We start from the raw sequence: 16,537 nt of genomic DNA, 5'->3' as shown, positions 1-16,537 counted from the left end.
AATTCATGAAGGATACTATTAAAATAATAGAATATCTCAATGCTTTAGAAGCTTCTTTTGCATATAATTTAAAAGTACTCCGAAATAACATTAAAACAGTCAACGAGACCTGATATTTTGTTGGCACAGGTCATTAGCAGTATTTAAACGTAATACAATTACAAAAATACCCTATTACAGAATTTTAGATTATTCACTTTATTCTTCACAACAGCTCTTCAGAATCAAATAAACTGTATTAAGTCTTAGTTTTACAGGAAGAAAAAGCACAGCCAGGATCAGGAGACCTAGTTCTAGTCCCACCTCTATCATTAACTAGCCAAAAGATGTTAAAGGCCGGGCGCGGTGGCTCAAGCCTGTAATCCCAGCACTTTGGGAGGCCGAGACGGGCGGATCACGAGGTCAGGAGATCGAGACCATCCTGGCTAACACGGTGAAACCCCGTCTCTACTAAAAAATACAAAAAACTAGCCGGGCGAGGTGGCGGGCGCCTGTAGTCCCAGCTACTCGGGAGGCTGAGGCAGGAGAATGGTGTGAACCCAGGAGGCGGAGGTTGCAGTGAGCTGAGATCCGGCCACTGCACTCCAGCCCCGGCGACAGAGTGAGACTCCATCTCAAAAAAAAAAAAAAAAAAAAAGACGTTAAAAAGAGACTAAATCCAATAACCCCTCATTTCCTTTTCAGCTCTAACATTTCTTATTCTCAAGATTTTAAAAAGTGCTAAATATAAAAGCTAATAAATAGGGACAATTTTTTTTTTGAGGCGGAGTCTCGCTCTGTCACCTAGGCTGGAATGCAGCGGTGCAATCTCAGCTTCTCACGAGAAGCCTCAGCCTCCAGAGTAGCTGGGATTACAGGCACCCGTCATCATTCCAGGCTAATTTTTGTATTTTTAGTAAAGATGGGGTTTCACCATGTTGGCAAGAGAAGTACTAACCCTGTCTCTACTAAAAATACAAAAATTAGCTGGGCGTGGTAGCATGCACCTGCATGTTACTCAGGAGAATCGCTTGAACCTGGCAGGCAGAGGTTTCAGTGAGCCAAGATTGTGCCACTGCACTCCAGCCTGGCAACAGAGCAAGACTCCGTCTCAAAAAAAAAAAAAGGGACCGTTTTAGGCAAACCAAAAAATATGGTCACTATCATATATAAACTTGCCAAATACTGTTTTTTCATTTCATACTAGAAACTTGTTTTCTTAAGTTTGTATCTTGTTCTTACTTTGTTTTTGGAGCTTGTTTTGATTTTACATTATATTAACTTTTTTTTTTTTTTTGAGACAGAGTTTCACTCTGTTGTCCAGGCTAGAATGCAGTGGCTCAATCTCAGCTCACTGCAAGCTCCGCCTCCCAGGTTCACGCCATTCTCCTGCCTCGGCCTCCCGAGTAGCTAGGACTACAGGTACCCGCCACAACACCTGGCTAATTTTTTGTATTTTTAGTAGAGACAGGGTTTCACCGTGTTAGCCAGGATGGTATCGATCTCCTGACCTCGTGATCCACCCACCTGGGCTTCCCAAAGTGCTGGGATTATAGACGTGAGCCACTGTACCTGGCCCTTTTTTTGTTTGTTTGTTTGAGACAGAGTTTGCTCTTGTTGCCCAGGCTGGATGGAGTGCAATGGCGCGATCTCGGCTCATTGCAACCTGCACCTCCCGGGTTCAAGTGATTCTCCTGTCTCAGCCTCCCGAGTAGCTGGAATTACAGGTGCCTGCCAACACATCTGGCTAATTTTGTGTTTTTAGTAAAGACAGGGTTTATCCAAGTTGGTCAGGCTAGTCTCAAACTTCCGACCTTAGGTGATCTGCCGGCCTCCGCCTCCCAAAGTGCTGGGATTATAGGCGTGAGCCACCACGCCTGGCCTACATTATACTAACTCTAAGTATTCACAAAGATTGAATTATTTTCAGCTAATGTCATACTCTACAATTATTTTATTTTATTTTTGGGAAACAGAGTCTCACTCTGCCGCCCAGGTTCCAGCGCAGTGGCATGATCTCGGCTCACTGCAACCTCTGCCTCTCAGGTTCAAGCGATTCTCGTGCCTCAGCCTCTCAAGTAGCTGGAACTACCGGTACACATGACACCACACCTGGCTAATTTTTTGTATTTTATCAGAGATGGGTTTCACCATGTCACCCAAGATGGTCTCAAACTCCTGAGCTCAGGCAATCCGCCCACCTTGGCCTCCCAAAGCATTAGGATTACAGGCGTGAGCCACTGCACCCAGCCTACAAATACTTAGAAAGTAATCTATGTTTTCATGCTAAATTTCATAAAATAAAGAACAAGAACTCATACGTTTTCCAGTTTCAGGTTTAAGAGACTTGTATTTTTTGAACCAAGTTTAGAAACTTTACTTAATGCCCATCAAAAGGAAATAACTAATTAACAGGATACTCATCAACAGTTTTGAATGTGATTTGACCACATACAGTTAATCAAAAAAGATCCTTCTATTTCAAGGCAACTGTCAAAATCTATACACACAGAGCAAGGATACAATCTAAGTCGAAAAAAACAGATTGGCACAATTTCTAAATATTTTTTACCACGTAGTCCTAAGTTATAAAGCTGATAAACCTCAAATATCTCTAATTGCACAAATACTTATAGCTATTAAAAAAATACAATCCAGGCTGGGTGTGGTGGCTCATCCCTGTAATTTCAGCACTTTGGAAGGCCAAGGCAGGTGGATCACTTGAGTCAGGAGTTTGAGACTAGCCTGGCTAACATGATGAAACCCCATCTCTACCAAAAAGACACAAAAATTAGCCAGACAGTGGCACGTGTCTATAGTCCCAGCTACTTGGGAGACTGAGGCACAAGAAATCACTTGAACCCGGGAGATGGAGGTTGCAGGGAGCTGAGACCGCACCACTAGTGGTACTCTAGCCTGGGCAACAGAGTGGGACTCCATCTCAAAAAAAAAAAAAAAGCAATCCAAAAAATTTAATTTCCCAATTATTATTGGTTGTTCATAAACATAAACTAAAGATAATGTTCACTCCTGACATAAGCATGCAGTTCTCGCCAACTTTCCATTCCAAATTATAATTTAGGTGGAGACAGAATAATCTACAATCATACTCACCACTAGAACTTTCACAGAAGCTTTGTGAGGCATGGGCAGAGGGCTTCCCCAGCTTCTGGGCCTCTGCACCTGAGCTTAGCTGCTTTGCAATAGCCATTTTTGAGTCTTCCGTTAATGAATTATTTGTTTTCTCCTGAGTTTGGGGCTGCTGCAACTCCTGGTCAAGTCTCAGAGGATCATCTGCTCTAACTAAAGGTAAGGGAGGCTGTGAAGAGTCTTCCTCTACAGGTTCTGTTTCTGCAGTCCCTGATTTCAGAACTCCTTCATATTCTACACTCTTTTCTTCCTTGGTATCTAATCTATTCTCAGCACATGGTTCTATTTCTGGAGCAACATCCTCCCATGACTGGGAATCTGAGCACTTCTCCACTCCCTCCAAAGGTTCACAAGAAACATCAACTCTGGGAGATGGCTCTTTCACATCTACAATGACAACACTGGAGTCCTCTGAAGTAGCTTCTTCCCAAGCTTCCTGATCCTTATGTTCCAATTCTTGGTCAAGTATCGCCAACTTTTGAGGGGAATCAATACTAATCACACTGGTTTCAACTTCCATAGCTTCTGAGCATTCTTTTTTGGGGATTTCCTTTTGAAGACACAACCCTTGGGACTGAGTTTCAGTCAGAGAAAGGTGCAATGGGACACTCTCCATATTTTCTTCTTTAAGTTCCTCTCCTTGACTTTCACAAGGTGTCTCAGGGATTTCTTCCACCTCAGACCCTGAAGACCCCTCCTCTGGATGGTGTTCTTTAATTTCCATAGCTTCCTCCTGATCTAACACACTGGAGAGTGCCTCAGATCGAGTAGCTGGTGAAGGAACTGCCTGACTCCCCGAATCACAAGTGAGATCAATACAAACATCTTCCGCTACCGTTTCTTCTCTGCCCTTGCAACCAGTGGCTAAAATACTAATGTCATCCCTGGCGTCTGTGTCATCTCCCTTTGTTTTGTCATCATTCTGACTCAGTTGTACTTCACCATCCTGTGCTGGATTCATCAAGATACTATCATTTTCAGCAGGAATAAATTTAGAATTGAGAACTGGAGACATGGGTTCCGTATCCTCAATCTGTGTGTTTTCTCCATCTTCATCAATCCTGTGAGAACTCAAGCTCTCCATTTTTGGGGACTGACTATATTCACTTGTAGAAAGCATCAACTTGCAAGAATCCCCTGTCAAAGATAGCCCAAGATCCTCAGGGGAATTCTTTGGTTCAATCTCTGAAGTTTTAGAACATTCAACTGTCAAAGATGAACTATGCAAATCTCCATCTTTCTTCCCATCATTTGATTGTTCTTCCAGACTTGGGGAGGGAATAAAAATGTCCTAAGGAAGAATAAAAAGAGACAAATCGTAATTTGTACATGATCATACACCTTTTATATCTAATCCCTGGATTCACATAAAATTTCTACATCAAGTCAAATTTCTAAATCAAATTTTTAAATTCATATAAAATTTCTACATCAAATTTAAGAATTAAAGAACTCTAGGATAGCCAAGAGCAGTGGCACATGCTCCAGCCCATTTCAGTTCTCACAAAGTGGGAATACATACTCATTTTACTTCACAATTTCAAAATATGCTAGCATTCAACATGGTGAAACCGTGTCTCTACCAAAAATACAAGAATTAGCCAGGTGGGGTGGTGCATGGCTGTAATCCCCGCTACTCAAGAAACTGAGGCAGGAGAATGGCTTGAACCAGGAAGGCAGAGGTTGCAGTGAGCCAAGATCATGTCATTGCACTCCAGTCTGGATGACAGAGCAAGACTCCATCTCAAAAAATAATAATAATAATAATAATTAATAAATAAAATAAAATCCAAAGGTTACAATATCAATAGTCAACAGAGAAATACAAATTAAAATCACAATGAAATGCCACTACATGCAACAAAAGCAACTAACATAGGCCAGGCGTGGTGGCTCACACCTGTAATCCCAGCAATTTGGAAGGCCAAGGCGGGCGGATCACCTGACGTCAGGAGTTCAAGACCAGCCTGGCCAACATGGTGAAACCCCATCTCTACTAAAAATACAAAAATTAGCCAGGCGTGGTGGCGAGCACCTGTAGTCCCAGCTACTTGCAAGGCTGAGGCAGGAGAATCACTTGAACCCAGGAGGCAGAAGTTGCAGTGAGCTGAGATCGTGACATTGCACTCTAGCCTGGGCAATAGAGCAAAACTCTGTCTCAAAAAAAAAAAAAGCAAACTAACGTTAAAATAGTTCACAAAATAGCCAGGCATCATGGCTCAGCCAGGTGTGGTGGCTCACGCCTATAATCCCAGCACTTTGGGAGGTTGAGGTGGGAAAACTGCTTCAGTCCAGGAGTTCAAGACCAGCCTGGGCAACATGGCTAGACCCCACATCTACAGAAACTTTAAAAATTAGCCAGGCATGGTATTGTGCCCCTACAGTCCCAGCTACTTGGGAGGCTGAAGCAGAAGGATCACTTGAGCCACAGAAGTTCAGGCTGCAGTGAGCTATGATTGTGCCACTGCACACTAGCCTGGGTGACAGAGAAAGGCTCTGTCTCAAAAAAAGAGGAAAAAAAAAAGGGCTCACAAAACCAAAGATTAGCAACCATGGTGAACAACTGCAACTCTCGTACATTGCTGCTGGGAATGCAAAATGTTACACTCACTTTGGAAAAACAGTATGGCAGTATCTTAGAAACACTCATTACTATATAACCTAGGCATTCTATTTGTAGGCATTTACCTAAGAAAAATAAAAATATGTGCCCACAGAAAAGATGGGCATCCAAATGATCACAGAACTATTATTCATAAGATGTGCATGTTGGCCAGGCGCAGTGGCTCACATTTGTATTCTCAACACATTGGGAGGCCAAGGCAGGCAGATCTCTTGAGGCCAGGAGTTCGAGGCCAGCCTGGCCAACATGGTAAAACCCCGTCCCCACTAAAAATATAAAAATTAGCTGGGCATAGTGGTGCACACCTATGATCCCAGCTACCCAGAGGCTGAGGCACAAGAATTGCTTGAACCCAGGAGGCAGAGGTTGCAGTGAGGCAAAATCACGCTACTACACTCCAGCCTAGGCGACAGAGCGAGATTCTGTCTCCAAAAAAAAGATGTGCAAAAGATCATAGGATTATTATTCATAAATTCATGGGGAATTATTCATATATTCACTCATATAATGGTCATATATTAATTATAATTGACTAGATTATTCAAAATAACCAAAAACTAGAACCAAATGTCCTATCAATTGGTGAATGAACAAATAAATTGTGGATACACATATTATGGAACACTATCCAACAATATAAATGCAATAAAATACGAATATGTATAATACAAGCAAATCTCAAAAATATGCTAAGTAAAAGAGCTCAAAAATAAAAGACCATACACACTTCCTGATTCCAATTACATGAAATTCTTTTTCTTTTTTTTTTTTAAAGACAAGGCTTCACTCTGTCGCCCAGGCTCTGGAGTGCAGTGGTGAGATCATAGCTCACTGCAGCCTCAATTTCCTAGGCTCAAGCAATCTCCCACCTCAGCCTCCCAAGTAGTTGGAAATACAGGTGGGCGCCACAACACCCAGGTAATTTTAAAAATGTCTTTTAGAAATGGGATCTTGCTATATTGCCCAGACTTGAAACTACTGAAATACCAAAACTATACTGACAGAAAACTGATGTGTGATTGCCTAGGACAGGAGAAGGGAGTATGTTGGGCAGCAGGGAGATCAACCACAAAAGGTTATAAGGAAACTTTTTAGGGTGAGGGAACTGTTCTCTACTTTGATGGTGGTGATGGTTACACAGCTGTACACATTTGCCAAAATTCATCAAAACATACACGTAAAAATGACAATTTTATGTAACTAACACTTCAATATTTTTAAATAGACATTAACATAAAACTTAGCTGCTTTTACATAAGAATTTACATTTAGTGTGTAATTTTGCCTCATGTAAATGATGTAAAACTCCAGACATAGGGCATTCATTTCCTATGTTTTGTTTTGTTTTGAGACAAGGTCTTGCTCTGTCACCCAGACTGGAGTGCAGTGGCTTAATAACAGCTCATTGCAGCCTTGACGTCTTGAACTCAATTGATCCTCCCACCTCAGCCTCCCAAGCAGCTGGAACTACAAGTGTGCACCACCAAAGCAAGGTGATTTTTATATTTTTTGTGGAGAGGGTCTCGTTTTGTTGCCCAAGCTTGTTTCAAAATCCTGGGCTCGAGCAATCTGCCCACCTTAGCCTCCCAAACTGCTAGGATTACAGGCATGAGCCACCATGCCCAAGCTTTTTTTCCTATGATTTTTAAGGGAATGAGGAATCAAATGGGTAGTCAAGCATTCTGTATATTCCATAACTTCTGGTATTTCAATGTCTGGTATTTTTGTTTATCCTATCAGACTGTAACAATGATCATAAGTTTGAATCTATTCATATACTCTCAGATATGACTGAGTATAAACCGGTTCAAGCCAGGTGCAGTGGCTCTAACTTATAATCCTAACACTTTGGAAGGCCGAGGCAGAAGGATTACGTGAGCCCAGGAGTTTGAGATAAGCCTGCACAACAAAGTGAGACCCTGTCTATACCAAAAAAAAAAAAACATTAGCACACGTCCGTGGTCACAGCTACTTGGGAGCCTGGATGGTCAAGGCTGCAGTGAGCAGTGATTGTGCCACTGCACTCCAGCCTGCACAACAGAATGAGACCCTGTCTCAAAAGGGAAAAAAAAAAAGGTTCAACATTTCTGAATGGAAATTTAGCAAAACACAACAGCCCTGAAATCCTATACGCCATAATCCAATAATTCCATTTCTGGGAAATTAATCAATGAAAGCACACTAATATTTAGCTACAAAATGGTTCGCTGCTATATTATTATTTAGAATAGGAAACAATATGAAATACCTTAAATGGTTACAAATAGGAATTTTATTTTCTTTATTTTTTTTTTTTTGAGACGGGGTCTTGTTTGCTGCCCAGGTTGGAGTGCAGTAGTGCGATCATGGCTCCACTGCAGTCTTGACCTCCTAGGCTCAAGCGATTCTCTTACCTCAGCCTCCCGAGTAGCTGGGAATACAGGCACACACCACCACACCTAATTTTTTAGATTTTTTTGTAGAGACGAGATTTTGCCATGTTGCCCAGGCTGATCCTGAACTCCTAGGTTCAAGCGATCTGCCCGCCTCAAACTCCCAGAGTGCTGGAATTACGGGCATGAGCTACCTCGTCCGGCCAAGATAATAATTTTTAAATTGTGATCTATCACATGATAGAATGTTTTGTGGTCTACACAAAAGTACACAGAAGAAAACTAAAAGATCAAAAAACATTTGGGCTCTAGCAAGAAGTTTCTATTTTAGTAAAAAATTATGTAGATACACATTATAGTCTTTTTTTCTTTTTTTTTTTTTTGAGACAGAGTCTTGTTCCGTCACCCAGGCTGAAGTGCAGTGGCGCCATCTCCACTCACTGCAACCTCCACTTCCCAGGTTCAAGTAATTTTTCTGCCTCAGCCTCCAGAGTAACTGGGATTACAGGCACCCGCCACCACTTCCGGCTAATTTTTGTACTTTTTAGTAGAGATGGGGTTTCACCATGTTGGCCAGGCTGGTCTCAAACTCCTGACTTCAAGTGATCGGTCTGCCTCAGCCTGCCAAAGTGCTGGGATTATAAGCGTGAGCCACAGCATCTGGCCATTATACTCTTTTTACACATTTTATCATATATAATCTTCATGTAATTTTACTTAATAAACATATAACAAAAAAAGCTAAGAGTTGGCCAGGTGTGACGGCTTATGCCTGTAATCCTAGCACGTTGGGAGGCTGAGGCAGGTGGATCACCTGAGGTCAGGAGTTCCAGACCAGCCTGACCAACAAGGTGAAACCCCATCTCTACTAAAAACACAAAAATTTGCCAGGCGCATGCAGAGACTTCATTTAAAAAAAAAAAAAAAAAAAGAGTTGTTATTTCTTAGGTAGAATAACTAATGATCTTATTTTCTCTTTTTTCTTTTCTTCAAGATGGGGTCTTGCTTTGTCACCCAGGCCAGAGGGCCGTGGCACAATCATAGTTCACTGTAGCTTCAGACACCTGAACTCAAGCAATCTTCCCGCTCATACTCCTCCCCTGCGCCAGGAGCAGGACTACAGGTAAACGTTGCCACACCCAGCTAATCTTTTTTTTTGGGTGGGGGGTAGAGACGGGGGTCTCACTACGTTGCCCAGGCTGCTGTCACACTCCTGGCTCAAGCTATCCTACCACTTTGGCCTCCCAAAGCACTGGGATTACAGGTGTAAGCCACCATGCATTACCACATCTTCTGCAAGAAATATGTATTTTTTCCCTTGTTGCAAAAAATAAGTCATTTTACAAAGGCTCATAGATAAAACATCACAATGTAAAGCTATAAATACCTTTTTTTAAATGAAACTCACAACATAAAATTTGGCATTTTAAACTAAACAATTCAGGCCAGGCACGGTGGTTCACGCCTGTAATTCCAGCACTGTGGGAGGCCAAGGCAGGCAGATCACTTGAGGTCAGAAGTTTGAGACCAGCCTGGCCAACATGGTGAAACCCCATCTCTACTAAAAATACAAAAATGAGCTGGGCAAGGTGGTGTGCACTCGTTGTCCCAGCTACTTGGGGTGCTGAGGCAGGAGAATCACTTGAACTCAGGAGGCAGAGGTTGCAGTGAGCTGAGATTGTGCCACTGCCCTCCAGCCTGGGTGACAGAGCAAGATTCCATCTCAAAAAAAAAAATAAGAATCACACACACACACACAAAAACAAAAATAAAATAATTGAGTGGCATTTGGTGCATTTACAATGTTGTGCCACCACCACCACTATTCTAGTTTGAAAACATTTAATTGTGTAATTTGTCCTCACCAAAATTAATACATATATCAAGAATGAGAAAATGTTAACTATCAAACTATGTTCTACTAATCCTCTCCCCATCCCTCATATCCTGGTAAAGGGTCAAAGAGGCTATGCGATTGACAAGTTTATTAGGAAAGAAAGAAAAAAATTGACAAAATTACCTTTAGCCCAATTTTCTCTTGAATAGTAATAATCTCTTTACACATATTTAGATCTTATAACATCAAAATTAGGTTGACTTGGACTCCAGTAACCAAAGTACAAAAGAAATAACAGATGTACAAGGGTTACCCATTAAGAATAACACGTACAAGTTTGACATATAATGAAAAAAGTAGGGAACTTAACAAAAATGGAGGACTGAACATACACATATTCAGAGTTTTCTGAAATCCCATTAAATAATGGTAAAGTGATTTTTCTTAAGCACAAAATTTCAAGAAAAAGAGAAGAAAAGGCAACTGCAAAAAAAAAATCTGGAAAAGGTAATCTATTTAACAGAAGAGTGAAAGCTGAATTCCTAAGCCAGCAGTAGAGAAAGCCAAGAAACACCCAGAGTTATATCACAGTTCCAACTCCTATAATCTCACCCTGCCCCTCCTCTGCCCTGGAGAGCGTAAAATAGAGTGTCCCAGGACTGGCAGACAAGAGGCACAGTTATCAGGAAGTACAATACTGAAAATAGGGAGATTAAATGAAAATCTACATATTGAATGAAACCTGCACCTGTCTCCCAACCCCTTCCCACCCAAAGCCCTCTTCCATTAATAGACTTCTAGTACAATGGCAGCCAGGCCTATACGCCACAAATAGGAGATCAGACATTTTCCTAAGGGATCTGACCAGGCCAAGATAAATCAAGATACTGACATTATGGGACTTCCAATAAAATGTCCCTGCGGATCACATTACAGCAAATCCCAAAAACAAGAAGACCCGACCACCAACTCAGAACTACTAATCATCTGTCTGCTATTTCACTCTTGAACATTACCAAATAATCAAAGATTACCAGACATCTGAGGAAAACCTCTAATTTGAAAAAGATCAAAACAAACAAAACTAAAGTCCATCTGGAAGAAACAGTGACTATTCCAGAGAGGAGAAAACTGTTATTAATACTGTTACAGAGATAAGATAGTATATCCATAAAATAAGAGAAATTGTATTTAAAAAATATATTCTGAAAAAAATTTAGAAATTAAAAACCCAAGAGTAGAAATTAATAAACTAAAAGAAGAATTAAAAGATGGTTGAACCGGGCAATTGCACCTGTAAGTATACATAAGAGAAATAAAACCATGTTCACACACAAACCTGTCCGTAAATGTACACAGCAGCATTATTCACAATAGCCAAAAGGGGAAACAACCCAAATGTCCATCAAATGATGAATCAATGAGTAACTGTGGTATATCCACACAATGGTATTATTCAACAATAAAAAGGAATGAAGGCCAGGCACGATGACACACGCCTGTAATCCCAGCACTTTGGGAGGCCGAGATGGGTGGATCACCTGAGGTCGGGAGTTCAAGACCAGCCTGACCAACATAGAGAAACCCTGTCTCTACTAAAAAAAAAAAAATACAAAATTTGCCAGGTGTGGTGGCGTGCGCCTGTAATCCCCTCAGGAGGCTAAGGCAGGAGAATCGCTTGATCCTGGGAGGCAAAGGTTGCGGTGAGCCAAGATCACACCATTGCACTCCAGCAAGGGCAACAAGTGTAAAACTCCATCTCAAAAAGAAAAATAAACAAACAAACAAACAAATAAATAAATAAAGGAATGAAATTCTTTTTTCCTTTATATTTTTTATAGACAAGGATAGATCAACAGAAAAAAAAGGAATGAAAATCTGACACATGCTACAACATAGGTGAACGCTGAAAACATTATGCTAAATGAAAGAAGCCATTCACAAAGGCTATGTATTTTATAATTCCATTTATATGAAATGTCCAGAATGGGCAAATCTATAGAGACAGAAAGTAGACTGGTGGTCTCTAAGAGCCAGGGGTAGAAGAAAGGTTGAGTGAGTGCTAATGGGCATGGGTTTGGGGAAGGTGATGAAACTAATCTAAAATTAGATCATGGTGATAGTTGCACAACTCTATTAATATACTAAAAACCATTGGATTGTGTACTTTAAATGGGTAAACTGAATGGTATGTGAATTACATCTCAATATAGCCACTGTTTTTTTAATGACTGAAGAAATCACCCAGAAAGTTGAACAAAAGAGACAGAGATGATCAAAAGTAGAAGACAAAATAAAATTAGAAGACTATTCTAGGAGTTTCAACATCCAAACAACAGATAGTCCATTAAAAAAAGAAGAGGAACAGAGAAAACAAAGGGGAAGAAATTAAAGAGATAAACTTCTTTGAACTGAAGGACCTGAGTTTCTAAACTTGAGAGAGCCTACCAAGTACCTAATACAATGAATGAAAATAGACCTATCCCAAAGGTCTGGAAATTTCAGAATACTGGGAACAAAGAGAAAATTCTACAGGATTCCAGTAAAGAAAAAACAGATCACCTATTAAAAGTTAAGATCAGACTGCCTTCACACTTTGCTTTTTGCTGCTCTTGTTGTGTTGTTTTGTTTTGTTTTTTGGTAGAGACAGGGTCTGGCCATGTTGCCCAGGCTGGTCTCAAACTCCTGGCCTCAAGTGGTCCCCCCACCTTAGCCTCCCAAAGTGCTAAGATTACAAGCATGAGTCACCACGGCTGGCCCGGCCCTCACACTTAACAGCAGCACTGGAAGTTGGAAGACAAAAGAGCAATGCCTTCAAAATCTTTAAAGGAAAATTATTTCCCATCTAGAATTCTATAATCCTGCAAACTACAAATCAAGTGTGATAGCAGAATAAAAGCTACTAAACAATGTCCCCCACCAAAATGAGGGAGTAAACCAAGCAAGAAGATATGAAACCCAAGAGGTATCCAACACAAAGACAAGTAAGGAGAATCTCCAAGGATGACAGTGAAGGGAGGTAACAGTTATGCACCAGGAATAGAGGGCAACAGTACAGATTAGAAATCAGGAGGGTCCAAAAGAGGTTTCTCCAAAAAGATGAAACAGAAAGTCTAAGGCTCTTCAACATCCTGAAAGGAGTTTCTGACAATTGGTGGAGAGTCTAGGGTTGATTTAATGAGAGTCACAGAAAACTAAATAAAAAAGCCCCACAAGTACAATTTCAGAGAAAACAAATTACAGAAACATGAAAAAATAATTATAATATGTCATAGGCTCTGCTGTGAACTGTTTACATAGCAATAATGTAAACTCAGTAATAATCTAAACAAAATTATGATTTAACTATACTTGGAAAATGGCTAAAATTTTTTTATGAAAATAGGCTGGTCATGGTAGCTCACACCTGTAATCCCAGCATTTTGGGAGGCCAAGGCAGGAGGTCTGCTTGAGCCCAGGAGTTCAAGACCAGCCTGGGCAACATAGTGAGGTCCCATCTCTATAAAAAAATTTTTTTTCTTTTTTTTTTTTTTTGAGACGGAATCTCGCTCTGTCGCCCAGGCTGGAGTGCAGTGGCCGGATCTCAGCTCACTGCAAGCTCTACCTCCCGCGTTTACGCCATTCTCCTGCCTCAGCCTCCTGAGTAGCTGGGACTACAGGCGCCCGCCACCTCGCCTGGCTAGCTTTTTGTATTTTTTAGTAGAGACGGGGTTTCACCGTGTTAGCCAGGATGGTCTCCATCTCCTGACCTTGTGATCCGCCCATCTCGGCCTCCCAAAGTGCTGGGATTACAGGCTTGAGCCACTGTGCCCGGCCCTATAAAAAATTTTTTAATTAGCCAGGTGTGGTAGTGTGTGCCAGTAGTCCCAGCTACTCAGGAGGCTGAGGTGGGAGGATGGCCTGAGCACAGAGGTTCGAGGTTACAGTGAGCTAGGACTGCTCCACTACACTACAGCCTGAGCAACAGGTCAAGACCCTGTGCCTAAGAAAAAGAAAATATAATCATGCTATGTAGAATTATGGAGGTAAATACCAAAAGAAAAAGCATAAAGAATGAAAAGTGGTTATCTTTGGGTAGAAGGAGGAAGAGGTCTTGTTTTAACTATCTGACTTATTTTTGGGGTTTTACAAATGCTTATTAAGTAAAATCAAATCTTTAACTTAAAAGCTATGTTGTAAAGGCTTTTTTTTTTTTTTTTTGAGACAAAGTCTCACCCTGTTGCTCAAGCTGAGTGCTGTGGCATGATCATGGCTCACTGCAGCCTCAACTTCCCGGACTCAAGCAATTCTCCAAGCAATTCTCCCGTCTCAGTCTCCTGAGCAGCTGGGACTACAAGCGGGCACCACCACTCCTGGCTAATTTTTGACCATTTGTAGAGATGGGGTCTCACTATGTTGCCCAGGCTGCTCTCAAACTCCTGGGCTCACGTGATCCTCCCGCCTCGGCCTCCCAAAGTGCTGGGATTATAGGTGTGGGCCACTGCACCCGGGCTACTAAAGGTACTCTTCCGAGACTTTTTAGGAGGCAGGGACTGCACTGGCTGAGGCAACTTATAAAACATGTGTTCAAAGAAACCTGATTAGAGTCATCTTAGGTTCCAAGAATCTCTGAACTATGTTCAGAATCACTCATTTGTTTGAAATTTTCATTGCTGATTTTTTGGCTAATACTGAAGGTCTTTGGTAAATGTTGAAAACAGAGCAATTCCTTCAATAGTGCCTTGTTTTTCAAAACGTCCGTTCTCCCTTTGTGGCCAGGAATTATCTCTGCCCCCACCAACTGGTAGGAATACCTTTCCAAAGACCATAAATGTCTTGTTCAGTCACTGATAAACATCTACAACCATTTTCTTTAAATCAGTGTTGGAAAAATCTTCTCAGTGCTCTCTGTCAGTGCTTATAGCTCATTCTTAAACTCTTTTTTTTTATTTCTTTTTAAGACAGGGTCTCACTCTGTCGCCCAGGCTGCAGTGCAGTGGTGCGATCTCGGCTCACTGTAACCTCCACCTCCTGGGTTCAAGCGATTCTCCTGCCTCAGCCTTCCAAATAGTTGGGACTACAGGTGCTTGCTAGGCTAATTTTTGTACTTTTTGGTAGAGACTGGGTTTCACTGTGCTGGCCATGCTGGTCTTGAACTCCTGGTCTCAAGTAGTCCGCCTGCCTTGGCCTCCCAAAGTGCTGGGATTACAGGCATGAGCCACTGTGCCAGGCCAGATTTATAACTTTTTTTTTTTTTGAGACGGGGTCTTGCTATTTTGCCCAAGCTGTTCTCAAATCCCTAGGTTCAAATGCTCCTCCCTGAGCTGCAATCTCCTGAGCAGCTGAGATTACAGGCATGCCCCACCACGCCCAGCTACCTTTACATATAACTTAGAAAAATAAAAGCTAAAGAAGGCCAGGTGCAGTGGCCCACACCTGTAATCTCAACACATTGGGAGGCTGAGACAGGAGGATTACTTGAGCCTAAGAGTTTAAGAACAGCCCTGGCAACATAGTGATACCTCATCTCTATAAGAAAAATTAAGAAATTAGTTGGGCATGGTGCCACGTGCTTGTAGTTCCAGCTACTTGGGAGGCTGAGGTGGGAGGATCACTTGAGACTAGGAAGTCAAGGCTGCAGTAAGCCATGGTCGCACCACTGCACTCCAGCCTGGGCAACAGACCAAAATCCTGTCTCAAAAAAAAAAAAAAAAGCTAAAGAAAATGATGTATGGTTTGAACATGCATTTCACCTCCAGGTAACCTTGTTTTCAACCCTTTTACTGTGAGCAACAGCTATCCTTATATGCAGTATTTAGCAAGTGTAAGGCACTAGTCTAGGCATTTTATATATATTAACTCAACTTTCATAAACAACCTATCAGGTAGACAGTATCAGTATCCCCACCATTTGACTGATGAGCAAACTAAGATTCAATTTCAATTTGACAGAGCCAGGAGTGAGTCCAGGAAGTTCTGACTCTAGAGTCCTCATTTTTAATAATGCCACCAAATTGCTTCTAATGAACTGCATAAAATGGAATCCTTTAACAAAACAAGTTTTAAAACTCCAGAAAACAAACCAGTTTCTTTCTTCCTACTGTCCCCTCCTCACTAAATTTACAGTTCATTACTATTCATTTTCAAATTTTACTTTTAAATACAAACTCTTGTTATAACACCTGCAAACTGAAAGGTGTAAAATAAGTTCTCCCAATAAAACTACAATAATTCCCCCACTTAAGGTCTTATAAGAATAGGTATTTAGATTGAATATATAATATAGTCATTTAGATTTAAGGATTTTCAACTCACTATGAAACCTGAATTTCATTTCTTTAAATATTTAAATTTAAAATTATACAAATTAATAGTTTTCTCTTGCTTTTAGAAGAAAATACACATTGAAAACTAAAAACCATATTGATACCCTAAGTATAGGAATGATCCTGTACTGAGATCACATCTACTTAAATAATACACAACTTTTGAAACAATGTAACACTGAAAATTATTACGATACAATGTTAACTGGAAAAAGAAAATTAAAGTTGTGCTATACAAACAACTTTTTAAAAAAACATCAGCATGTGGGGG

General features: G+C 41.0%; 1 protein-coding gene across 3 annotated transcripts in view; it reads right to left on the bottom strand.

The window, feature by feature from the left end:
• TP53BP1 (tumor protein p53 binding protein 1) overlaps positions 1 to 16,537 on the bottom strand; it is a 95,021-nt gene that overhangs the window by 53,265 nt on the left and 25,219 nt on the right. For all 3 annotated transcript variants that reach the window (XM_033190349.1, XM_033190348.1, XM_033190350.1), the window contains one exon: positions 3,094 to 4,420. In XM_033190349.1, the coding sequence (XP_033046240.1) occupies positions 3,094 to 4,420 (1,327 nt within the window). The remainder of the gene's footprint in view (positions 1 to 3,093; positions 4,421 to 16,537) is intronic.

This window comes from Trachypithecus francoisi, unplaced genomic scaffold (genome assembly GCF_009764315.1).
Source record: "Trachypithecus francoisi isolate TF-2019V2 unplaced genomic scaffold, Tfra_2.0 Lachesis_group3, whole genome shotgun sequence".
Lineage (NCBI taxonomy): Eukaryota > Metazoa > Chordata > Mammalia > Primates > Cercopithecidae > Trachypithecus > Trachypithecus francoisi.
Note: the sequence above shows the minus strand (reverse complement) of the source record. Positions and strands in the feature narration are given on the sequence as shown.